General features: G+C 42.7%; 3 protein-coding genes across 3 annotated transcripts in view; 2 read left to right on the top strand and 1 right to left on the bottom strand.

Annotated features, from left to right (window-relative positions):
* LOC309554427 (inositol 1,4,5-triphosphate receptor associated 2-like) overlaps positions 1-6,067 on the top strand; it is a 224,196-nt gene extending 218,129 nt beyond the window's left edge. Inside the window, exon 36 of the mRNA XM_082256145.1 lies at positions 5,667-6,067. Coding sequence (XP_082112271.1) covers positions 5,667-5,910 — 244 coding nt within the window. The 3' untranslated portion in view covers positions 5,911-6,067. The remainder of the gene's footprint in view (positions 1-5,666) is intronic.
* Positions 1-25,524, top strand: part of ETFRF1 (electron transfer flavoprotein regulatory factor 1) — a 305,885-nt gene that overhangs the window by 228,979 nt on the left and 51,382 nt on the right. The gene's annotated exons all lie outside the window — the stretch shown is intronic.
* DNAI7 (dynein axonemal intermediate chain 7) overlaps positions 6,200-25,524 on the bottom strand; it is a 55,182-nt gene continuing 35,857 nt past the window's right edge. The window contains exons 9-14 of the mRNA XM_082256140.1: positions 21,091-21,254; positions 17,700-17,886; positions 16,398-16,612; positions 15,579-15,743; positions 12,340-12,453; positions 6,200-6,513 (exon numbers count right to left, since the gene is read on the bottom strand). Coding sequence (XP_082112266.1) covers positions 6,244-6,513; positions 12,340-12,453; positions 15,579-15,743; positions 16,398-16,612; positions 17,700-17,886; positions 21,091-21,254 — 1,115 coding nt within the window. The 3' untranslated portion in view covers positions 6,200-6,243. The remainder of the gene's footprint in view (positions 6,514-12,339; positions 12,454-15,578; positions 15,744-16,397; positions 16,613-17,699; positions 17,887-21,090; positions 21,255-25,524) is intronic.

Consider the following 25,524-nt stretch of genomic DNA (forward strand, 5'->3'; position numbering starts at 1 on the left):
GTTTTACAGGTGGAGGCCACACAAATTTATTTTTCTCTACTCCTCTTTTCTGACTTTTTCACTAGTTTTGCATTTGGTTATAGTCAGTCTCACCACTGATAGCATGAAATGATTCTTGAACCCTATAGAGGTTGCACAGGCAGTCCAACTCCTCCAGGATGGCATATCAATATGTGCCATTGCCAGAAGGTTTGCTGTGTCTCCCAAGAGCATGGAGGAGATGGGCAGTTACTCTAGGAGAGCTGGACAGGCCCGTAGAAGGTCCTTAACCCATCAGCAGGACCCGTATGTGCTCCTTTGTGCAAGGAGGAACAGGATGGACACTGCAAGAGCCCTACAAAATGGCCTGGCCACTGGTGTGAATGTCTTGGACTAAACATTTAGAAACCGACTTTTCGAGGGTGGCCTGAGTGCCTGACATCCTCTTGTGGGCCCTGTGCTCACTAACCAGCACTCGATTGGCATTTGCCATTGAACACCAGAATTGGCAGGTCCACCACTGGCAGGGCCAACACTGGCGCCATGTGTTTTTCACAAATGAGAGCAGGTTCGCCCTGAGCATATGTGACAGACTTGAAAGGGTCTGTAGAAGCCGTGGAGAATGTTATGCCGCCTGTAACATTGTTCAGCATGACCAGTTTGGTGGTGGATCAGTGATGGTCCGGGGAGGCATATCCATGAAGGAATGCACAGACCTCTACAGGCTAGACTGTGGCACCCTGACTGCCATTAGGTATCGGTATGAAATCCTTGGACCCATTGTCAGACCCTACGCTGGTGCAATGGATCCTAGGTTCCTCCTGGTGTAAGACCATGCCTAATGTGGTGAGAGAATGTAGCCTGTTTCTGGAGGATAGAGGAATTAATACCATTTGAATGGCCCCCACGCTCGCCTGATCTAAATCCAATCGAACATCTCTGGGACGACATGTTTCGGGCCATCCAACACAGCCAGGTTGCACCTCAGTCTGTTCAGGAGCTCAGTGATGCCCTGGTCCAGATCTGGGAGGAAATACCCCAGGACACCATCCATTATCTCATTAGGAGCATGCCCAGACGTTGTCAGGCATACATACCTGCTGGTGGGGGCCATACAAACAAATTTTCGTCCGATATTCTTATCGTGTATTCCGGCCATTAAGAGTACCATTTGAGTTGCTGCAATTTCAGCAAAATGGACTAGCCTGCTGCATCATTTTTTCACTTTGGTTTTCGGATGGAAATGAAAATGATCAATCTATAGAGGGCTGAAATCAAACAATTTGGCATCCTTTCGTTCCTAACACATTACCCAGTCAATATCAGTGTAGATATCCAGCATGATATTTATCCCTATTGAGATTTGATGTGTTTTCAAAGTGTTCCTTACATTTTTTTGAGCAGTGTATTTTTAAATCTTGGTTTGCTTTGCGTATTTCTTGCAGATCTGTATAGTTATCCAGTGTGAAACCTCTGTGCAGTTTCTTGTAATAAAGACCAGTCACTGCTTCGCTCTCTTTGTGCAGAGTGACTGGTCTTGTCTCCGCTCCTTCCTGTAGTTTTCTGCAGGCAGCTTGTAATGGGCGGGGGCTGCTGGGTCCCTTCCACAGCTCTGCTCTCTGCACAGATTATGTCACTACTTTATGTTAAAGCGGTGTTCCAACCTCCCCCTCCAAAAATGAAAAGCCAGCAGCTACACATACTGTAGCTGCTGACTTCAAATATTAGGACACTGTCCTGGAGTCCAGCGATGTCGGCACCGCATCTCTGGGACGACATGTTTCGGGCCATCCAACACAGCCAGGTTGCACCTCAGTCTGTTCAGGAGCTCAGTGATGCCCTGGTCCAGATCTGGGAGGAAATACCCCAGGACACCATCCATTATCTCATTAGGAGCATGCCCAGACGTTGTCAGGCATACATACCTGCTGGTGGGGGCCATACAAACAAATTTTCGTCCGATATTCTTATCGTGTATTCCGGCCATTAAGAGTACCATTTGAGTTGCTGCAATTTCAGCAAAATGGACTAGCCTGCTGCATCATTTTTTCACTTTGGTTTTCGGATGGAAATGAAAATGATCAATCTATAGAGGGCTGAAATCAAACAATTTGGCATCCTTTCGTTCCTAACACATTACCCAGTCAATATCAGTGTAGATATCCAGCATGATATTTATCCCTATTGAGATTTGATGTGTTTTCAAAGTGTTCCTTACATTTTTTTGAGCAGTGTATTTTTAAATCTTGGTTTGCTTTGCGTATTTCTTGCAGATCTGTATAGTTATCCAGTGTGAAACCTCTGTGCAGTTTCTTGTAATAAAGACCAGTCACTGCTTCGCTCTCTTTGTGCAGAGTGACTGGTCTTGTCTCCGCTCCTTCCTGTAGTTTTCTGCAGGCAGCTTGTAATGGGCGGGGGCTGCTGGGTCCCTTCCACAGCTCTGCTCTCTGCACAGATTATGTCACTACTTTATGTTAAAGCGGTGTTCCAACCTCCCCCTCCAAAAATGAAAAGCCAGCAGCTACACATACTGTAGCTGCTGACTTCAAATATTAGGACACTGTCCTGGAGTCCAGCGATGTCGGCACCGCAGCCGATGTTTCCATCGGCTGTCGGGTGCTGCCGCTGCCATTGCCGGTAAGGGAACCCGGCAGTGAAGCCTTGCGGCTTCACGGGCAGGTCCCTACTGCGCATGCGTGAAGCGCGTTGCACATTCGGATTGGTGGGGGAGGGAGGAGGGGGCCAAACTTTCGAGGGATGGCGCCACGGTGCCGTCTCCCGGAAGTGGGGAAGGGTATGTGTCAAAAACAGGTACCCCCCCCCTTCCCCCTGAAAGGCGCCAAGTGTGGCACCGGAGGGGGGGAGGAAGCAAATGAGCGGAAGTTCCACTTTTGGGTGGAACTCCGCTTGAATTATCTGGGTTTGCAAAAGTGTTTGGTGCAAAGTAGATTTTTATTCTCTGTGGCTTTTAAGGATTGTATTTAAATTAAATATTTTGTGCCCAGAGTTCAATTTTAAAAACTCCAAAAAGCTTGGAGCAGTTGATCATTGCATTGAACATGTAAAATGCTCTTGCTGTATGTGCTGCTGTCTACATGCTAAAGCTGACAATTGCCCGGGGGGGGGGGGGGAGATTAGTGTGTGTGTATATATATGTATATGTGTGTATATATATATATATATATATATATATATATATATATATATATATATAGTGGGTGCGGGAAGTATTCAGACCCCCTTAAATTTTTCACTCTTTGTTATATTGCAGCCATTTGCTAAAATCATTTAAGTTCATTCTTAACATTGACATTGTTGCAGATTTATTAAAAAAGAAAAACTGAAATATCACATGGTCCTAAGTATTCAGACCCTTTGCTGTGACACTCATATATTTAACTCAGGTGCTTTCTATTTCTTCTGATCATCCTTGAGATGGTTCTACACCTTCATTTGAGTCCAGCTGTGTTTGATTATACTGATTGGACTTGATTAGGAAAGCCACACACCGGTCTAAATAAGAACTTCCAGATCACAATGCATGTCAGAGCAAATGAGAATCATGAGGTCAAAGGAACTGCCTGAAGAGCTCAGAGACATAATTGTGGCAAGGCACAGATCTGGCCAAGGTTACAAAAAGATTTCTGCTGCACTTAAGGTTCCTAAGAGCACAGTGGCCTCCATAATCCTCAAATGGAAGATGTTTGGGACGACCAGAACCCTTCCTAGAGCTGGCCGTCCGGCCAAACTGAGCTATCGGGGGAGAAGAGCCTTGGTGAGAGAGGTAAAGAAGAACCCAAAGATCACTGTGGCTGAGCTCCAGAGATGCAGTCAGGAGATGGGAGAAAGTTGTAGAAAGTCAACCATCACTGCAGCCCTCCACCAGTCGGGGCTTTATGGCAGAGTGGCCCGACGGAAGCCTCTCCTCAGTGTAAGACACATGAAAGCCCGCATGGAGTTTGCTAAAAAACACCTGAAGGACTCCAAGATGGTGAGAAATAAGATTCTCTGGTCTGATGAGACCAAAATAGAACTTTTTGGCCTTAATTCTAAGCGGTGTGTGTGGAGAAAACCAGGCACTGCTCATCACCTGTCCAATACAGTCCCAACAGTGAAGCATGGTGGTGGCAGCATCATGCTGTGGGGGGTGTTTTTCAGCTGCAGGGACAGGACGATTGGTTGCAATCGAGGGAAAGATGAATGCGGCCAAGTACAGGGATATCCTGGACAAAAACCTTCTCCAGAGTGCTCTGGACCTCAGACTGGGCCGAAGGTTTACCTTCCAACAAGACAATGACCCTAAGCACACAGCTAAAATAACGAAGGAGTGGCTTCACAACAACTCCGTGACTGTTCTTGAATGGCCCAGCCAGAGCCCTGACTTAAACCCAATTGAGCATCTCTGGAGAGACCTAAAAATGGCTGTCAACCAACGTTTACCATCCAACCTGACAGAACTGGAGAGGATCTGCAAGGAGGAATGGCAGAGGATCCCCAAATCCAGGTGTGAAAGACTTGTTGCATCTTTCCCAAAAAGACTCCTGGCTGTATTAGATCAAAAGGGGGCTTCTACTAAATACTGAGCAAAGGGTCTGAATACTTAGGACCATGTGATATTGCAGTTTTTCTTTTTTAATAAATCTGCAACAATGTAAACAATTCTGTGTTTCTGTCAGTATGGGGTGCTATGTGTACATTCATGAGGAAGAAGAATGAACTTAAATGATTTTAGCAAATGGCTGCAATATAACAAAGAGTGAAAAATTTAAGGGGGTCTGAATACTTTCCGTACCCACTGTGTAATATATATATATATATATATATATAGATATATATATATATATTAAAAATTCTGTTCATGTTTCTTCCTCTGCAGCCAAATTTCTGGTATGAGTTAATTACAGTATGTCTTTGAGGGTTCTTATTTATCCAGTTCACGGTATAGCTACTAGTAGTTAGTCACATTCAGCTGGACTTGTTCTGTAAAACTTTGTTGTTCTGTTGAAGAGGTTTTATAGCTTTTCCAAGCCACTTCATTTCAAATGAGTTTCAGAAACATACCACAGACCCCTTAATCCACTCACTATAGAATGTGTTAAGGCAGATGTTGATTGTCCTATAACAGTATAGGAGGGTGAAAGTTGTGGAACCACTCTGTTCTAGCTCCATAACCCCATGGTTGGTGTCATCTAGTCTACATAGGTGTTAATGCTTCTATCCATATAGTTGAAGTTGTGAATTGCCAATCTACTGGGATAGAGATGTTTTACCTGGCAATGTATGTGGAAGACAAATGGTGGCAACCACACCAGTTTAGAGATGTGTTACGTAGATGCCCTGTTTCACGCCTCTTGCAAAGAAGTTGTCCTCTGTCCAAAATGTGCACCTTACTGTCTTCAAAAGAATGTCCCTTTTTCCTAAAGGAGTAGGAAATCTTGTAGGAGTCTTGACCTGTACATTTTGCTTCTTATGTTGGGTCATTCATTTGTTGAGGTTGTTTAGTTTTCTCAATGTTACAGGTCTTTGCAAACACAACCCCTCTAAAGATGAACAGCTCAACGTAGGGCAAACTCTACAAGTCAAGATTGAGCAGCCTCACAAGTTTTACAGATTATTTAAAAACGGTTTTATAAAACTGTCCAAACTACAGGAAATTCAGCTTTTCTCAATGTCCTTTGTCTTTCTAGATACACCCGGGTTTGCTCCTGGATGTCTGACGTGAGGCAATCGATAACCAACATCAACAAACCGCTGGTGATCTGTATCGTGGCTGCATTTTTATTTGTGACACTTGCTGCTTTCCTGACTGGCCTTTCCTTCCACAAACCGGTAGAAGGAGCCCCTGTCGGTCCTGGTGTCTCATGGACTTCCATCCAGCAGTTACTGTGGCCATACACCGGGCTCCAGCACAATGGGCCCCCTCCAGTATGATGGCAATGAGAATTTCCAATATTTTAACAGTAGTTTTTTTGTAGCGTTTACAACACTTGACACCCCTTTACCCCCTGTACAATATTCTGGACGATCGTGCTTTAAAATAATTTATGTGTGTATATATTATATTTTATTATAAGCCATCAAGTGGCCACAAAGGTATCATGATCTATTTTCTACAAGAGACCGCCGACTTCCTATTGATGTGTAATATGGAATAATTTGGAGACGGCATGGTTTTTTTAAGGCTGTCGCGTGTGATTTTCTAGCATGGCGTGCACTGCACTGTTTTTACTGCCTGATATTTATTGTGTTAATAAAGTAACATGTTTATGAATATGTCAGCACTTTGGTCATGCTCAGCAGCTGCAGGACGCAGTCCACAAACAAGTGATGGGAGTGTTTCAGTCTGTCAATGGCGTCAGGGCTGGAGTATTCTTTGATCATGTGATAGAGCGTGGAGTGGAACTCACTGCCGTCATAAAGATCTTCTGAGAATATGTCATCTGATTCGGAGATCTTTAGACGTTGAGTCCTCAGAGTGCTCAACAGGTAAAGGGACCAGTCGCCGTCGTTGGAGGACTCGCGGCATTCTCTCACCTGTGAGCATTAGAAAAAGTTTTAAGTCAAGGAACTGTCATAACAACCCTTTCATGACAAGAGGTGCCCAGACTAAATAAATCGACAACTTGACAATAACAATAATTTACCTATTAAAAATAGTATTAAACTCTCAGCATTCTTTACATTAAAATGACACATAAAGCCTGTAAACCTTCCCTAAAAAAAAAAAAGCATTTTGTTATGTTTGTGCCCAAGCACTAATAGTTCTTGGTTTCAGAGCCGCTTGTGCCAGCTCTCTCGTTGCTGCTTCCCCAAGTTTCCAGTCAAGAAGCGGGCACACTGAGTAGGTCAGATGAACAGGACAAAGCAGTGTCAAGCAACTGTCCATTACGTTAGAGGAGGGTGGAGCAGGGGAGTGACGTGCCATGCTAGGCTTAAAGAGTAATTTCTCTTTTGTTGAGAAAAAAAAAAATTCCCCTCTGGGTGATCTTCGTACATTGCTAGGATTTTAACACATTTTGTTGCAGATTCCTACCTTTTTTGTTCTGAAAAAATAGCTGGTTGTGTCCATGTGCTGACTGAAACTATATGGGAGTGCCTTTATAGTTATCACTCAGCTGCTGTACCTGCAGGACTCTAATAAGGAAAGTAGCAGGGTCTGCATCCCTTTAGACATGATTTCCCTTTGAGAGCATCTCACTAAAAATAACATTTTTGTTGCAGGGGGTACTCAAAATCTGATTTGCAGCTTAGTGCACAATTCTGGGAAAATCAGTAAGGAAATTGCATATCTTGGGGGAGTTCTGTACACCATCTGTGTACAGAATGCCTCCAAATAGCCATATTGCATTGCCAGAGGCGTCTCTAGGCTTTGTGAGGCCTTAGCCAAAATTTAGACATGAGGCCCCATTTACGCCCCAATGGGAAAATGGAAAAAATAAGCTCCAGAGCTCCAAAAGACTTGGGTTATGTGAGAGTTGAATATGACAGGGCTCTTACCTGCACACAGCAGCATTAAGGTGTCCTGTCACCTATGAAATAAAGTCAAGCTGCAGAGGCATAACTAGAACCATCAGGGCCCTGGTGCAAAAATAAAACAAAAAAAAACATGAAGGGCCCTCCAACTCGAGCCTGGGGCCCTTTATTATGGTCCCAAAGCGAGACCCTTTCACATGTTCTGCAGCAGACCCTCTTCATGCCCTTACATTAGAATCCCCCCTTACATCAGAGTTCCCAGTATTCCCAGAGCCCCCTTTACATCAGAGTTCCCCTTTACAGTACATCAGAGTCCGCAGGGTTTGCCTTACAGAGCAAGCCGAAACTTTGTGGATCCTGATGTATAGGGGAATGTTCTGGGCTCTGGTGTAAGAGGTTCTCTAGTCACCAGAGCCCCCCTTACATCAGTTTGCAGAGTTCCTCCTTACTGCAAAGTCTGCAGAGTTCCCCTTACACTCGAACTCTGATGTAAGGGGGGGAACCAGAGAACCTCTTACACCAGAGTTCCCCTTTTTATACCAGAGTGCACAACATCCCCCCTTACATCAGGGTCTGCACAGTGAATTCACAAAGGTAAAGGGGTTCACTGATGTAAGAGGGAGTGAGGACATAAAGGGGGACCTTTATATCAGTGTGACCCCCAAAAGAGTGACTGACTGAGTTGCACACTAGCCTGTAATTGTATGCAGGCTTTGGTCCTCCTCTCCCCCACGCCCCCTCCTTGCAGGTGCTTACAAATTTGCTGGAAAGAACCAAGCCCCATGATGTCACTGTGGTAAGGGGGAAGGGGGGTTAATTAGCTGCGCTCGAGGCTCGCAGGAGATTTGCTTAAACGGAGGCACTTGCGGCCGCTGATGAGGTGTCACTGTCAGGCTGCTAATCAGCTGTTCAGCCACACTGCTTAAGTGAGACAGGGCTCTTAATGCTGCCTGAGAACAGCAGCACAAAGCTCCTCTGTCCCTCAAAACTTGGGTAATGTGGTAGGCAAAGTAGGCAGCCTCAAGGCCCCTGTGAGCGTGAGGCCTTAGGCGACCGCCTAACTTGCCTAATTAAAGTGCCGCCTTTTGCATTGCATTTTGCAGAAAATTACAGCACTGCAGATTGAAAAGTAAAGGTAATTTTTAATAATTCTAATATGTCTTGTGTTGCAATTGTATTCTCTTGCTTTTTTTTTTAAATTTGCTAATTTTTTTTACCCACAAAAGTGAAGTTACCCTTTAAGGGCTGTCTGTGTTCATGCACACAGTTTGAAATTAATCAAAACTTTACTACTGGAGTAGTCAGAAGGCAGCTTGTCATCTCACTACAGGAAGTTAAGAGTTTGCTGATTTTTTTTTTTTTTTGCAGATCAACAGGTGTTTTTCTGTACTTGCAGCAGTTTTAGAGAGACAACATGAGGCTGCATGCACTGCAGAGATGTACTGTGTGTGACAGATCTTTCTATTTATATATACTGTTACTCAGACATACTTACTGTACTCACTAAATGTTTACATTTTTCTTTAAGGACATACAGGGCTTTTTTTTTTTTTTTGGAACACTGAAAAAAAACATGATTTTTTTTTGTTATAAGCCTAAAAAAGTTTTTGTTATAAATAATGCATATGTAAACTTCGATGGCACCATACATAAGGTATCCCCACAAATGTCAGAGCGAGAGGAATAATTCTAGTGTCAGGCCTCCTGTGTAATTCTAATCTGATAACCTGTAAAGGCTTTTAATGCATTGCCTATAGAGCTTTTTAGGTATCCTAGTTTGTCACTGGTCCATGGGTGTATGCAATTTTAAAGCGTGCGATGTTAGGTATCCATTTACTAAGTGTAACATAATTTTACATTTTACTAAAACAGTGTTATATTGTGTTTGTGCACTAAAATTGATTAAAGTGTATTTTTTTCCTGAATATTTGCGTCCGATAAACCACTGCGCAAATATCGTGTAACGTAAAAAATTGGAACAACCATTATATTCTCCATAGCCTCTGCTTAAAAAAATGTTTGGGGGTTCTAAGTAATTTTCTAGGCAAAAAAAAAAAAGATCATTGCATGTATGGGAAAAAAATGTTAGAACTGGCCTGGGGGTCAAGTGGTTAAAAAAAATGTGCAGCCTTTCCTTTCCAGGGCATGCTGGGACTTTTTTTTTTTGACAGCTGACAAGCCGTAGGCTATCCAAGTTCAGAAGCTGAATAACATGCTCATGTTGTAGAGACCAGTCACGATTTTTCAAAGAAAATACGGATAAAGTTTACATCAGTTTCTACATCCACTACCGATGCAAAAAACATTACCGTATTTGTTCCCAATTTTTTTTTTTTTTTTTTTAAGGAATAAAAATATGGCTTTGATCCTTTTTAAAAAAAACAAATGCGGATGTAAACTGATAATCATCTGTTTTTCTATAGAGATGCCTTGATGTCCATTTTTCATCTATCAACGGATGGATGAAAAACGGTCTGCATGTGTAAAGGGGCCTTACAGCGAACATACTTTAAGGTTTAGCCCACCAGCTCTCTCTCCTGTGTGATACCTCTGAGGAAGGGAAGCACTTCCAACTATGACCCCTGTGTAGTATCTGTGAGGAAGAGGGGCACTCCTAACTACAGCCACTGGGTTACTGCCTGCAAGGAAGTTAGGCACTCCCAACTATGCCCCCTCTGTGAGGAAGAGGAGGGGTACTCGTGTGTACCTCCTCTTTGATAATACTTGCAAGGGAAAGAGACACTCCCAGCTACCTCTTCTATCAATAGAAAAGAAGGGTAGGGGAATGGCGCTGCCTAGTGAGGGAATTTTGTTATAAGGTGCTAATAAGGTGCTGATGTGCTAAATGAAATATAATGCACTATAAAAAAAAAAAGAGGAAAAGGGGGATAGCACTACCTAGTGGCAAGAAGTGATATAAAGTGCTAAAGCAGTATAATGCTCTGTAAATACAATGTAAAAGAAAACACTGTGGGTACAGGTGTAAAATGTAAACCAAAAAAATCAATATAGCATATAATGTCACAAAGATCTAATGTGCATGTATTAAAGTGACGTGTGCACTCGTACCCTGAGGTGATATGGCTAAAAAATATTAAATGTCTAAATATATATATATATAAACTGGGGTAGAAACCAATAATCAAAGTGTAATGTGCGTTAGTGACCACAAAAGCTGATGTTCAAAAACATAAATTCACACAATACTCAATAAATCAAAAAATATGCAATATAAAACTTTCACTGAATTAAAGTGCTGTGTGTATATATAAAGTGGCCAGTGCACAGGTGCTGGTGACAAATAAATAAGGTAAATGAGCCAGTGACCAAAGTGTCAAAAATAGAACCATATAATCTAGAATATAAAAGTGAGGTGATAGTATAAATATAAAGTGGTTGGAAAAGTCCGTTATTCACAGCAGGTGACAATCTTCGTGTGTAAACATACGATGAGTGACCCCGTGGTGGGCAATAAGGTGCTTGGTGACCCCTCTAGTGAATAACACACTCACCAGAGATACCCACCCCACACAGGGGTATAGAGCGGGTATACGTAGTGATCCGATGAGTGGCTCTTGATATCCTCTGCGGGTCCTGAGATTGGACGTCTTAGGTGGTCCCTGGAGGGTCCCGTGCTAGGGGAGGATTCCCGGGAGGAAGTGGCTGGGGTCTGTTGGGGTCCTAACAGTGAGTGGTAGGCAGTAGGGGTTCCTAATTCTGCGTGGCACAAAGGAGAGAGGAGACATCGCTGGAAGTGGCAGCAGAGGAGGAACCCCTGTCCCATTGGTACGAGTGACACTCCGCGGAACTAGGAACCCCTACTGCCTACCGCTCACTGTTAGGATCCCAACAGACCCCAGCCACTTCCTCCCGGGAATCCTCCCCTAGCACGGGACCCTCCAGGGACCACCTAAGACATCCAATCTCAGGACCCGCAGAGGATATCAAGAGCCACTCATCGGATCACTACGTATACCCGCTCTATACCCCTGTGTGGGGTGGGTATCTCTGGTGAGTGTGTTATTCACTAGAGAGGTCACCGAGCACCTTATTGCCCACCACGGGGTCACTCATCGTATGTTTACACACGAAGATTGTCACCTGCTGTGAATAACGGACTTTTCCAACCACTTTATATTTATATATTTATACTATCACCTCACTTTTATATTCTAGATTATACTGTTCTATTTTTGACACTTTGGTCACTGGCTCATTTACCTTATTTATTTGTCACCAGCACCTGTGCACTGGCCACTTTATGTATACACACAGCACTTTAATTCAGTGAAAGTTTTATATTGCATATTTTTTGATTTGAGTATTGTGTGAATTTGTTTTTGAACATCAACTTTTGTGGTCACTAACGCACATTACACTTTGATTATCGATTTCTACCCCAGTTTATATTTATATATTCACACATTATTTAATATTCTTTAGCCATATCACCTCAGGGTACATTTGCACACGTCACTTTAATACATGCACATTAGATCTTTGTGACATTATATGCTATATTGATTTTTTTGGTTTACATTTTACACCTGTACCCACAGTGTTTTCTTTTACATTGTATTTACAGAGCATTATACTGCTTTAGCACTTTATATCACTTCTTGCCACTAGGTAGTGCTATCCCCCTTTTCCTCTTTTTTTTTTATAGTGCATTATATTTCATTTAGCACATCAGCACCTTATTAGCACCTTATAACAAAATTCCCTCACTAGGCAGCGCCATTCCCCTACCCTTCTTTTCTATTTATCATATAGTCCTTTGACTATAGTTTAGAGAGGCTGCAGCCTAATATTCTTATATATTTATATCCAAATAGACCACAAGCGCTGAGTTTTAATATATTTATTTTCTTCTATCTTAATACCTACCTTGACTACAATCTGTTCATGACTGCAGTTATGGTTCCATTTACTCCAGCCAAACGCAAAGGATGGTGACAGAAGTGCCATTTCCTTATATGCCATTTTCTCTACTTGTTCACTCTGAAGGAAAGTGAATGTTGACAATTAATTACAGGTTTGTACTGTGGTTTTTATCTATTTTAATATTCTGCTCATTGCAATATGAATCTCAGCTGTGTCTGACTATTCAAAGGCTGTTTAAAAAAAAAAAAGCTGAACTCCAGCCTTCCCTTCACTTTTGCACACTTCTCTCCTGTACTGCTCACAATCTGTATTAGAAGCTGCAAGTTGGAGCCAAAGTCATTTCCTGGGCTAGAGGATGTCTAGCATTTGCTAGCCCAGGAGTAAAAATTTAAAGTCCTGAGCTACTAGCCAGGCCTTAAGAGTTACATGCCCCACCCAACCCCCTACCCTGCTTCACCCCTAATTCGTCCCCCCAAACATGCTCTTGCAAATAATCTCATGAAATTACACTGTTAAATGGTTTGTGCAGAATTAAGCTGGATGCACACTATCCAACTTTTGTGGTTAGATTTCCTTCAGATTTACCTTTTCTATGTAGTGCAAGGGCCTGCCAGATTGCATACAAATTGAAAGTGTTTAGGTTTGACCTCATATTATATGGTGTTGGTAAGTCTAAAGGAAAAAGTCTTCAGAAAATCTTAGTGTGTATGGCCCTTTAGATTGCAAAATAAATTTCTCTAGCGCTCATTGACAGACGTAGTCCTCGGTGATACACCACCTTCGGGTTATGTTGCCTCCACAGGAGCAGGACTAGACAGGAAATTAAAAAGCTCTGGCCACACCCTAGGGGCAGTCCCAGAGGGTATATCCTCTCTCTCTCTGCCTCAGCAAATCAGATATTGTACTACCTTCCTTGTGTCCTCAGCCCAAGCATCATCGGGAACATGCGTTGCATTCCTTAGATGTGGTTCGGGCAATCAGGGTATACCTGAAAGCTACGGAATCTTTCCGTAAGACGGATTCACTTTTTGTGATCACGGATGGCCCCAGAAAGGGTTTGCCTGCATCTGCCGCGACCATTGCCAAATGGATTAGACAAACGGTGGTACAGGCTTATTCTATTAAGGGTCAGAGTCCTCCGTTCCCTGTTAGGGCGCACTCCACTCGAGCGCTCAGTACTTCCTGGGCCTTTCGCCATCAGGCGTCAGTGGTCCAGGTATGTAAGGCGGCCACCTGGTCGTCGGTACATACCTTTACAAAATTCTATAAAATTGATGTGACGGCATCGGCGGATGCCTCATTTGGCCGCAAGGTTTTGCAGGCCGCAATTTGAGGAGACCGGTGGTCTACCTCGAGGGTTTTTTTCTGTTTGAAAAAAAAAAAAAAAAAAAATTTTTTCTCTTTTTATGTTGAGTCTCATCATTAAGGATGAGCATTGTAAACTTCTAGTTGGCACCGGTTGGGCCTTCTAGATTGGGATTTGATTTCATTTTCCCACCCCTCAGTTGTGATACTGCTCTGGGACGTCCCGAAGGTGGTGTATCACCGAGGACTACGTCTGTCAATGAGCGCTAGAGAAAAATGGATTTTTGTAAAATCTTACCGTAAAATCCTTTTCTCTTAGCTCATTGACAGACGTAGTCCCCGCCCCTCTGTTTTTTGAGTTGGGTTAAAATCTCTAAAGACTGCTTTTTCACATAACTGATTTGCTGAGGCAGAGAGAGAGAGAGGATATACCCTCTGGGACTGCCCCTAGGGTGTGGCCAGAGCTTTTTAATTTCCTGTCTAGTCCTGCTCCTGTGGAGGCAACATAACCCGAAGGTGGTGTATCACCGAGGACTACGTCTGTCAATGAGCTAAGAGAAAAGGATTTTACGGTAAGATTTTACAAAAATCCATTTATTAACAAATCATATCAGTACCCATCAGTGCAACGTATCATCAATGCAGCAGGGATCACAGGGAGGAATCTGGAGGATTTCCCTGCCAGATCACACAGAGCGGGGATCTCCCGCTGTAACACAACTTGGAGATGAAACGCCGGCCGCTGTGAAATAAAGTCCCGCCTCCTGGACCGGCTCCTATAATAGACAGCACACTGGTCCAGGAGGTGGGACTTTGTTTAACAGTGGCCTGTGTTTCATATCCAAGCTGTGTCACAGCTGGAGATCCCCCCTCTGTGTGATCCAACTGGCTCTCCTCCTGACAGTTTCCTGGCTGATCGCTTCTGGCAGAAGCAGTGCAGCCTTTTTTTTCTTTTTTTTTTTTTTTTTTTTTGCAGGGCATCGGAGCGGCCCGGGGGGCAGGGAGGCAATTGCCCCCCAGGCCGCTCTGATGCCCTGTAAAAAAAAGCCGCACCACTTCTGCCAGAAGCGATCAGCCATAAACTGTCAGCCTAGCCCGCCCCTGCTCCACACTCACCAAATGTTAGCAGGCGAGTGGACATTTTAAGGGCTGCTCTAGCCCTTTTCAGCATGACTCCTCTGGGCCTGTCCGTTTCGAGTTTCAATCTTAGAAACTCAGCGTCATTTGTGTGCATTATCTATGGTGGTCTGCATGCAAATACAGCCTGCATAGGAACGCCACTCATTCAGACTGGCATTTTAATATTTGCATAACTCCTCTCAAGGGCCAGCCCATTGCTTGTATTTGAGCTGAGGGCTCTTGAGAGAAGTACTGAGGCAGGGGGTTGTGACATTTTAAGGAGGCTAGATATAGCATCCTGTTGGCCCCTCCCACAAGCCTAATCTGCCTGTTTTGTACAGAGAAGCACAGAGACCCATTCATTGGGATTAAAATAAGGTATATAATTAAAATGGAAAGGTTTTCTTTAAAAATGTCATTAGCATGTTGATGAGGCAGAAAAGAAGGAACCACAGAAGGCAAAATATAGGCATATTAAAATTCAGCTTTAAAAGCTTTAGTATCCATCTTCCACATGTGTGGCTGCAAAGAGAGTGGATTTTAACACCCATGCGCTGCACATATGTGTCCATGGACAGCAGAGCTCCCAGCACAGTGACCATGCTGTCAGATAGCCCTTGGAACATGTGACCACTGTGACAGCCAATCTTGCCTGTCCCCCCAGGTGTACAGAACCCATTAAAGGGTTGCCGCAGCTGGGAGTAAAGAAATATTTATTATAGAAATTAGACAAAATTCTGCAAAATAACAATAATCGCAGCAATTTTTCAAATCTGATGCCATACTGCATGAAGATGAATAAGTAAAGTTGTTCATACCTTTTTATTTACACTGACATATTTGGCGGAGTCTTCAGCGGGAAAGAAGTTCAGTCCGACTCTTTTCATGGCATCTCTCAGAGACAGGGGGCTCATCCACTTCCCAAGTAGAGCAGAGAGATTGCCATCAGTGCTGGACATGGCAACCAGTCTGCATTGATCGTCCTAAATCACACATGGCAGATCCGTATTACCAATCCCAAAATTAACCAATCATTTTCCATACAATCATCAGGTTTTAGGTCCTCTAAACAATGCTGACGCTGTACTATTTTATATCCAGTGGAGGCAGCTGCAGTTTTTTTCCTAGGTGTAGATTTATGAAATGATTTATACCATCCATGGAATAACCTAGTTTCAGGCCGTAGGTATAATGTGACCTATTCTCCCACCCGCTAATACGCCTCCTGATCCCTGAGCTCCATCACCACTCCATTCATTAGAATCCTGAGTCGAATTTCTCTATAAGCTCTGTGGTGGTCTATGTCTGTAGCTCACACTGGGTGAATGATCACCTTTCCTCCCCTATGTAAAAGTGTTCAGGTCTGGTGATTAGCTGTTAAGACCCAAGCACTGCATCCTGGAAGGAAGGAGAGAAGATCACATTCTCCTCCATACCTGAAAGTCCTAGGTGATACCTAGTGATTCAACAGATGTGCAGAACATCAGGGAGTGTGGGAATATCAGCAGGGGTGTCACTTCCCTCTAACAAGGAAAACTGCCTATCCCTTGACACTCTACTAGTGACATCACCACACTTGGTATCACAATTTCCAAACTAATGGCTCCATATGATGATTACATCTTTGAGAGCCTTACCTTGATTTCGATGTGGATATCAGTGAAAGCAGAGGCGATTGTTAGTGACACTTCATTCATGCCATTAGGTTTCAGCTCCCATGACTCGTAAGGCATATTAAGGTGAGCTTCCTGGAATAGTGTGAATGTATGGAAGGCGTCCATCTTGAAGGACAGCTGCCTCTGCTCTGTGTTGTAGCTTCTGTTCATGATCACATCTGTTTTCCAATTTTTACCTGAAGAGTACAAAAAAATAGAAATGTAATTTATCATAATTTATCATAAAGGAGGGGTCAGGAAAAGTCCCCCTAATTCAGCAGCAACATAAATCTAGAGACAGACACAGTGCAAACCAAGACTCATAACAGCTTGATTATAATTGGAGCATTTGGTTGCATATACAGTAAACTTTTCAAACATCATTGACTTAAAGCTAAAGCTTAAAATATAAATTAAAGGCAACACTTTTTTTTTTAGTTTTGGATAGAGTGGGAAGAGATTGGAACACATGACAGTTTTTATTGCAGTCCGTTACGGAGAGTCACCCTATCTATTTTTCCTGTTTACCATTATCATTGAAAGTGAAAGTAAACGAAATTACCCAAATTTTGGGTCGTCCCCAGAAAAGTAATAGAGGGGAAATCTTCCAATAGGTACACTAGTTCTAGTGGCCTGGGGTTCCCCAATGAATTCTCTTGATTTACAAAGATTTCCTCTCACTTCCTGTTTGGCTATGGGACAGGAAGTGAAGGGAAATCTCCGCAAAAGGATAGAGACGGTGAAAAAAAACATCTGATAGGTGTTATAACCTTCCCTTATTTTATCCAAAATGGGAAAAAAAAAGATTTTGGCTATAATTCTAATTTAAGTCACAAAGTTAAAGACCACAGTTAAATAAAAAAGTAATTGTACTATAAATACAAAGTATACATTTATTGTAAAAATTGTCTCATTTAAAATGAATGGTGTTTCTGGTACAAAGTAGAGCAAGATTACTTGCTAATAAGAAAAAAATCAATTTTTTAATTGCCTATTTTCTTGGTATGCAACACATTAAAAAGAAAAAAAAAGTAACAAAACAAATGTCCCTGTTTAAAAAAAAAAAAAAAAAAAAATTTCCATCACTTCCTCCACTGCCAGAAAAAAAGGCTAAATGTTCCCACTGACAGGGAGAGCAATAAAAACCTACTGGAGGCTCTAAGCCTTCCATCCCATCCAAAATGATATAGAATTGCTTGGCTAGAGTAGATTACAGAACTAATTGGGTGTTGCTTTCTGAATCCGAGAAACCAATACAACATTAATCATTAAAATATACATTACTTTCTGGGTCCCATCTTGCCACTTGAGGCTCTTCAAAGAAGATCACGTCATTTGGGACTGTAATGGAGACGCCAACTGGGGGAGAGCTGAGCCCCTCCATGTCCTTTTCTTGGAGTGACACCCCCAGGCTGGTGCTAAGTAAGGACTCCTGAGGGTAGAGCTGCTTCTGAAGACCCCCTTCCACTAACTGCAGGGAGAGAACCAATAGACATTCCATCATTAGATAAAAAAAAAAAAAAAAACAAGTTCCTGTAAAGAATCCTGTCTTCTACTCATTGTTCATCTTTTCTGATTGTACTTGATAGTTAATCCGACAAATCTTTAGGTTATCCTTCATCTTGGGACCCATTCACACCTGCACATGTGGCACTTTTTGTCACGCAACAACATAGAGCTCTCCTACACGCGGCAAACGTGCCAAAGTAGCTTAAGTATCTTTTTTTTTTTTTGTCACTGAGCCAAGCAAGTTTTGCATTCCACATTTTTTTTAATTGTTTTGTCTCACAACAAAGGCATGACTATCGGTGTTTAGGATGATATAAAGAAACCATGACATAGCATTTTTAGCATGTTTCAAGGAAACCCTAGGTGTGAATGCAGACTTCATGAGTCCCCTTATCCTATTTAAAAATGTAGTTGCCCTTCACTGTCGCTTTTCTAGATGCCTTACTTCCATAGGTTTTCCAAGAGGATTGCGCTAATGTGTGCAGATGACACAGTGCTGGCATCTACGTCTTTGGAGGGCCAATAGAAAAATTAAAGTATGAAGTTAAAATTAAAGGTCCGCAGCATAAAAAGCTAATACTGTACTTTTGTTGGTCACACACACACACTTCTTCAGGCCTGACTTGCCTCTCTTGGGATCAAGAGCTGGGTCCTCTCTCCAATGTTTGGCTGCTGGCACTTCTGGGTTTCGCTCGGAGAGTTGATGCTGCAGCCAAACAGAAGGCAGCTCTCTTGATTGGCACTGGCTTGATTGACAGAGCTATGCAAGGCTTGGCATATGAGCAACACCTTGTTATGCTTAGCTGAGCCCTGTGCTTCTGAGTTTCTTTTTACACCATACCTCCCCTGCTGCAGTGTTCCACCAATTCTCATTACCCCCTCGGTCTGCTACAGTGCACCCCTGTAACTCCAATGTGTTTCTGTGCGCCTTTGTGTTTCCAAGTATATACCTGTGCCACCCCCTGTGTCTCCAGTATGCTCAGCAATTGCCTGGCCTACCACACATCTCCGACAGTACCAACAGCTACCTGCTCTTTCTACAGAGTGCAGAACACCAGTGGGGTGCACTGAATTCTTGTTATGATTGAAGTCTGAGGATAGAATACTCACAGACTGGAAAACAGAAATGGGACTGGTACCTATAACAACGTTGGCCTCTCCTGACTTCAAAAGTTTCATAGTACAGTGAGGGGAAAAAAGTATTTAATCCCCTACTGATTTTGTACAGTTGCCCACTAACAAAGAAATGATCGGTCTATATTTTAATGGTAGGTTTATTGTAACAGTAAGAGACAGAATAACAACAAAAATATCTAGAAAAACACATTTCAAAAAAGTTATAAATTTATTTGCATTTTATTGAGTGAAATAAGTATTTGACCCCTTTGCAAAACATGACTTAGTACTTGGTGGCAAAACCCTTGTAGGCAATCACAGAGGTCAGACATTTCTTGTAGTTGGCCACCAGGTTTGCACACATCTCAGGAGGGATTTTGTCCCACTCCTTTTTGCAGATCCTCTCCAAGTCATTATCCACTTGCCGACCACCGTAAGTACATATACTGCGGCGGTCAGCCCCGTGCAGGCAAAGTGACGTATGGGTATGTCACTCGCCTGCGAGCCAATAGGGGACGAGCGCGCGCCGCCGGCGGTGCGCTCCCACCCCACTCGCTCACAGTGATCCCCGCGCGTGTGACCGGCGGACCCGATGTCTGCTGGTCACTCGCGATCTTCCGTTACAGAGGGAGAAAGGCAGATGGCTAATGTAAACAAAGCCGCCTGTCATTCTCCCCTGTGTAACAGCAGAGATCATACGGTCCTGCTATGTAGGATCGTATATCTCTGTAGTTACACAACAAGCCACATCCCTTCACAGTTAGAAGCACGCCCCTAGGGACACACTTAACCCCTCCTTCTCCAATAAAGTTAACCCCTTCCCTGCCAGTGTCATTTTTACAGTAACAGTGCATATTTATAGCACTGATTACTGTAGTAATGTCACTGGTACCCCAAAAAAGTGTCAAAAATGTCAGTCAAGGGTCCGATCTGTCCGCCGCAATGTCGCATTCCCACAAAAAAAAATCGCAGATCGCCGCCATTACTCGTTTAAAAAAAAAAAAAGAAATTACAAAAATCTTTCTCTTAGTAAACGCAATAACTTTTGCGCAAACCAATCAAAATACGCTTATTGCGATTTTTTTTTTTACCAAACCTATGTAGCAGAAAACAAATTGGCCTAAAATGTTAAAAAAATTTAGATTTTTACATTTTTTTGGGGGGAATTTCATATAAAAAAATTTGAAAAATATTGTTATTTTTGCAAAATTGTCGCTCTTTTTTTGTTTAAAGCGCATGATCAAAACATCGCACAGGTGATCAAATACCACCAAAAGAAAGCTCTGTTTGTGGGAAAAAAAGGACATCAATTTCATTTGGGTACAGTGTCGCACGACCGCGCAATTGTCCGTTAAAGTCATGCAGTGCCGAATCGCAAAATAGGGCCTGGTCAGGAAGGGGGTAAAATCTTCCGGGGCTTAAGTGGTTAAGGTTTCAAGGCTGATGTTTGATAACGCGAACCTTCAACTCCCTCCACATATTTTCTATGGGATTAAGGTCTGGAGACTGGCTAGGCCTTAATGTACTTCTTCCTGAGCCATTCCTTTGTTGCCTTGGCCGTGTGTTTTGGGTCATTTCCATACTGGAATACCCATCCACGACCCATTTTCAAAGCCCTGGCTATGGGAAGAAGGTTCTCAGCCAAGATTTGACGGTACATGACCCCGTCCATCATTCCTTTGATGTAGTGAAGTTGTTTTGTCCTCTTGGTAGAAAAACACCCCAAAGCATAATGTTTCCACCTCCATGTTTGACGGTGGGGATGGTGTTCTTGGGGTCATAGGCAGCATTCCTCCTCCTCCAAACACGACGAGTTGATGCCAAAGAGCTCAATTTTAGTCTCATCTGACCACAACACTTTTACCCAGTTCTCCTCCGGAAATGTGCATTCGCAAGTATAAACTAGTAAGGGAAATGAAAAAAATAGAAACTTGCCACAAAACAAATCCTTTCCATAACATACATAGAGTATGTCCTTTCTACACAGATATCTTCTCCATCAGGAGTGCAAACTACACGAATACCATCGTTGGCAGAATTACTTTCTCACCTGCACCATGCTCCACCCATTCACTTGCTTACACTGAGGGGGCAGCACCAGGACATCGAAATAGTAAACTCCACCCAAACTCAGGAACTGACGCAAATCCACAACATCATCTTCCAGTATGTCATTGGGGGTCGGCTGGTTCTGTACAGGTGATGGTGGCTGACCTGAAAAGTAGAGGTTTTTTTTTAGTGGGGGTTTCCAAATGGCAATTAAAACTGGAATCACAGAGAAGTAATTACTGTCTAAATACAACAGGCACGTGCTACACTTAAAGCATAACTCCACTTTTGTGGCGAAATAAAACATTCCCCTCTGGGTGATCTATGTACATTACAAAGATTGTAACAAACTTTGTTGCAGATTCCTACCTTTTGTTATTCTGAAGAAATCCTTGTTTGTTCCTCTGTACCTCTGTGCTGAGTGAGTTAAATGGGAGTGTTTTCATAATCATCTATCAGCTGTGGCAGCTGCAGGGCTCTAACGAGAAAAGCTGCTGAGCCTGCATCCCCCTTTAGACATGTTCCTATTGGAAGCATCTCACCAAAAATTATATTTTTGTTGCAGGGGATGCCAGAAATCTGACTTGTATCTTATGCAGACTTTTGGGAAAATTGGTGAGCCAATCACACAAGCAGGAAATGATGTTTCTGGGGTGTGGTCAGTGCACATTCTGTGTACAGAACAGCTCCAGGTAGCCATATTGCATTGCATTTTCAGAAAATTACAACAGCTGCAGATTGAAAAGGAAAGGTAATTTTTTAACCACTTTACCACTGCTCACGTTGCTGCTACTGCAGCAAGGTGGCAGCCTTGGGTCTTGCGATGTAGACCTACATCACCAGATTCCTCCCTCTCTCGGCGGCGCCGCCGGAGGCTCGCTCCCGCTATGTTTAGACACAGCAGGAGTCGGGCCAGGGGAGGAGAGGCGGTGATTACTGCCTCTCTTCCCCGATTGTCTGGGAAAGACTGAGGAAATCCGCCCGCTTGTGTAAACAAAGTGGGCGGATCTCCTCTGTGACAGGCAGGGACAGATCACAGGATTAAGCATAGCTGAACCTGCGATCTGTGTCTGTGTCACACAAACCCCTCCCCCCACACATGTCAGTAAGCATGAGGCACACATTTAAGCCCTTGATCACCAACAGTGTTAACCTCTTCCATGTCAGTGTCATTATTACAGTAACGGTGCATATTTATAGCACTGATTACTGTAGTAATGTCACTGGTCCCCCCAAAAGTGTCAAAAATGTTAGTTAGGGGTCCGATCTGTCCGCCGCAATGTCGCAGTCCCGCAAAAAAAAATCGCAGATCGCCGCCATTACTAGTAAAAAATAAAAATAAACTATAAAAATGACCAATCTTTCCAGTAGTTAGTAACGCGATAACTTTTGCGCAAACCAATCAAAATACGCTTATTGTGATTTTTTTTTTTTTTACCAAAAATATGTAGCAGAAAACAAATTGGCCTAAAATGTTAAAAAATGTTGATTTGTAAATTTTTTGGGGGGAATGTTATATATCAGAATGTGAAAAATATTGTTTTTTTTTTTCAAAATTGTCGCTCTTTTTTTCAAAAATTAAAAATCGCACAGGTGATCAAATGCCACCAAAAGAAAGATCTATTTGTGGGGGGAAAAAAGGACATAAATTTAATTTGGGTACAGCATCGCATGACTGCACAATTGTCAGTTAAAGTAACGCAGTGCCGAATCGCAAAATATGGCCTGGTCAGGAATGGGGTAAAATCTTCTGGTCTTAAAGCAGTTAAAAATACGCTCATTGAGATTTTTTTGTCAAAGACATGTAGCTAAATACATTCTGGCCTAAATGACAAAAATTTTATATATTGGATATTTTTTAACTGTCAAAGTAGAAAATGTCAATTTTTCGCAACATTTTTGCTCTTTTTTTATTAATATCGCAAAAAATGAAAAGCGCAGAGGTGATAAAATACCACCAAAAGAAAGCTCTGTTTGTGGGAAAAAAAGGACATAAATTTTGTTTAGGTACAGCATTGCATGACCGCGCAATTGTCAGTTAAATTCGCGCAGTGCCAAGTTGAAAAAAGTGGCCTGGTCATTAAGCAGGAAAATCCTACAGTCTTAAAGTGGTTAATAACATTCAATTGCAATATGATTTGTGTCGCAATTGTATACGCTATATTGTTTCTTTATTTGCTATTTTTTTTCCCCATGAAAGTGGAGTTACCCTTTAACCTATGCAGAGAGCAGAGCTGTGGGTGACCCCACCCACTATAGGCTGCCTTGAATTCACAGACTGACCATCACTATATCATCTTGTTAGAAACCCAAATTTAGCACATGATGAATCATTACTGCTAGACATGTGCTATTTTGTTTCATTCCGAATATAAATTCGGCCAAATTTCTGGTTATTTGGATATATCCGAATCTCTGAATAAATTGTAAAGAATTTTGCTTCGTATATTCGTTTTCTTTTTTTTTTCACTTTACATTTTTTTTTATTAAGTTACCAAAAGTGTAACAAAGGTGATACAATTGCAGATTGATCCAATAGTATTATAATAAACATACAATGGGTTCCTAATAAGCAATAGGAATGTTACAAGTATCAACTTTAATAAAGTATAATCATTAGCAATAATCATTAATATAATCCCTATTTACCCCAAAGGGAAAACACTGTAAACAAGGGAACGTCGCTTAATAAAAAAGAAAGGGAGAAAGGAAGGGATGGATGGAAGTTACTAAACCTTGGAGGAATTGCAAAACAATAACAGGTTTAATTGTTTCTAGAATCTTTCAGATAGTCTGAAGCTCTGGGATGAGAGGTCCAAGCTTGTCAGGCTTTAATAAATTTAGCTGTAGAACAATTTTTATGGGCCAACACTAACTCCTATTGAGCTTGAGAATTTAATCTCAGAATGCCATCAGACAGGTTAGGAGCTAAAGTGGATTTTCATAAATTAGCTATGGTCTCGCGGCTATTAACCATTTCAGCTCCGGAAGGTTTTACCCCCTTAATGACCAGGCCATTTTTTGCGATTCGGCACTGCGTTGGTTTAACAGACAACGCAACGCCGTACCCAAATACAATTGATGTCCTTTTTTTCCCCACAAATAGAGCTTTTTTTTGTGGTATTTGATCACCTCTGCGCTATAAACAAAAAGAGAGTGTACATTTTGAAAAAACACCAGTATTTTCTACTTTCTGCTCTAAAACATTACCAATAAAAATTTTTTTTTAAATTTAAATTTTTTACCAGTTTAGGCCAATTTGTATTCTGCTACACATTTTTGGTAAAAAAAAAAAAAAAAAAAAAATCACAAAAAGTGTATAATAATTGGTTTGCGCAAAGGTTATAGCCAGAGGCGTAACTAGAACCTTTAGGGCCCTGGTGCAAGAAACCATGAAGGGCACCCCGGACCCCTGGCCGGGGCCCTTCTATTCAAGCCTGGGGCTCCTCCCACTGATCCTGGGGCCCTTTACTCCCGTTGCGGGACCCTTTCACAAGTTCTGCAGTAGGCCCCCTTCCTGCCATCTTGGGGCCTCCCCACGGTGGTGGAATGCCAGGGCTCGGTTGCAAGTGTGACGTTTGTGATCCTGGAAGTTCACCCACTGGTGTCAGTAGTTTTTATTTTTTGGTATTTTAATTGTATTATTTTTTATCATTTTATTTTATTTTTTTACAATTTTTTACAATGTCACTCACTATGACTCCATTCAGAAAAGGAAGGAGCTGGTAAATTACATTTCTCTGTCGCTCATTGACAGACGCAGACTTCTTGATTAATATCAGTAGGGATATACTGCCCCCTACAGAAGTAGGACACTAGGTAGGAAAAAAGTTCTGGCCACACCTTATGGGCAGTCCCAGGGGGTATATCCTCTCTCTCCCTGCTACAGGATGTCAGTTTTTTTCTGCCTAGTCAGGAGTAAGGACCTAAGTTCCTTGCTGGGATCTCTGGTCCTGGCAAGCTTTTTTAGATAAATCTTTTTTAGTTCGCTTTTTTTTTCTCCAGTTTGTTCCTGTGAGATCTTCAAGCAATTATGCTGGATCTGGGCGACGGGCTGGATGTTGAGATCCGGTGGTCACCCCAGCCGGCCTACGAGCGCCTGCAGGCCCTAGCTCGCCAGGTCACCTACGACCAGTCGGAATCTGAGTCGCGGCGTCCGTATTGGTCGACAGCCCCCCCACCTCGGTGGAGAGGGGTTCTGTCAGGAGTTGGTGCCCGCCTGTTCCGGTATGGTGAGTAGAATGTTCCCCCTCTCCCCCTGACGGGTTTGGTCGGACCCTCATGATTCATGATTCCGGGTTCCCCTCTGTCCTATTACGCACCTCCACCTATCTGCCCCCCTCACTAGTGGGGATCCCCTCGAGGTGGCCGCAGGGCCCTCCGATTCTCCACTCACCATTGATTCGCTTTCAGCGGTCCTGGAGTCATTTGTGTC

Source organism: Pelophylax lessonae (assembly GCF_965119305.1).
Source record: "Pelophylax lessonae genome assembly, chromosome: 4".
Lineage (NCBI taxonomy): Eukaryota > Metazoa > Chordata > Amphibia > Anura > Ranidae > Pelophylax > Pelophylax lessonae.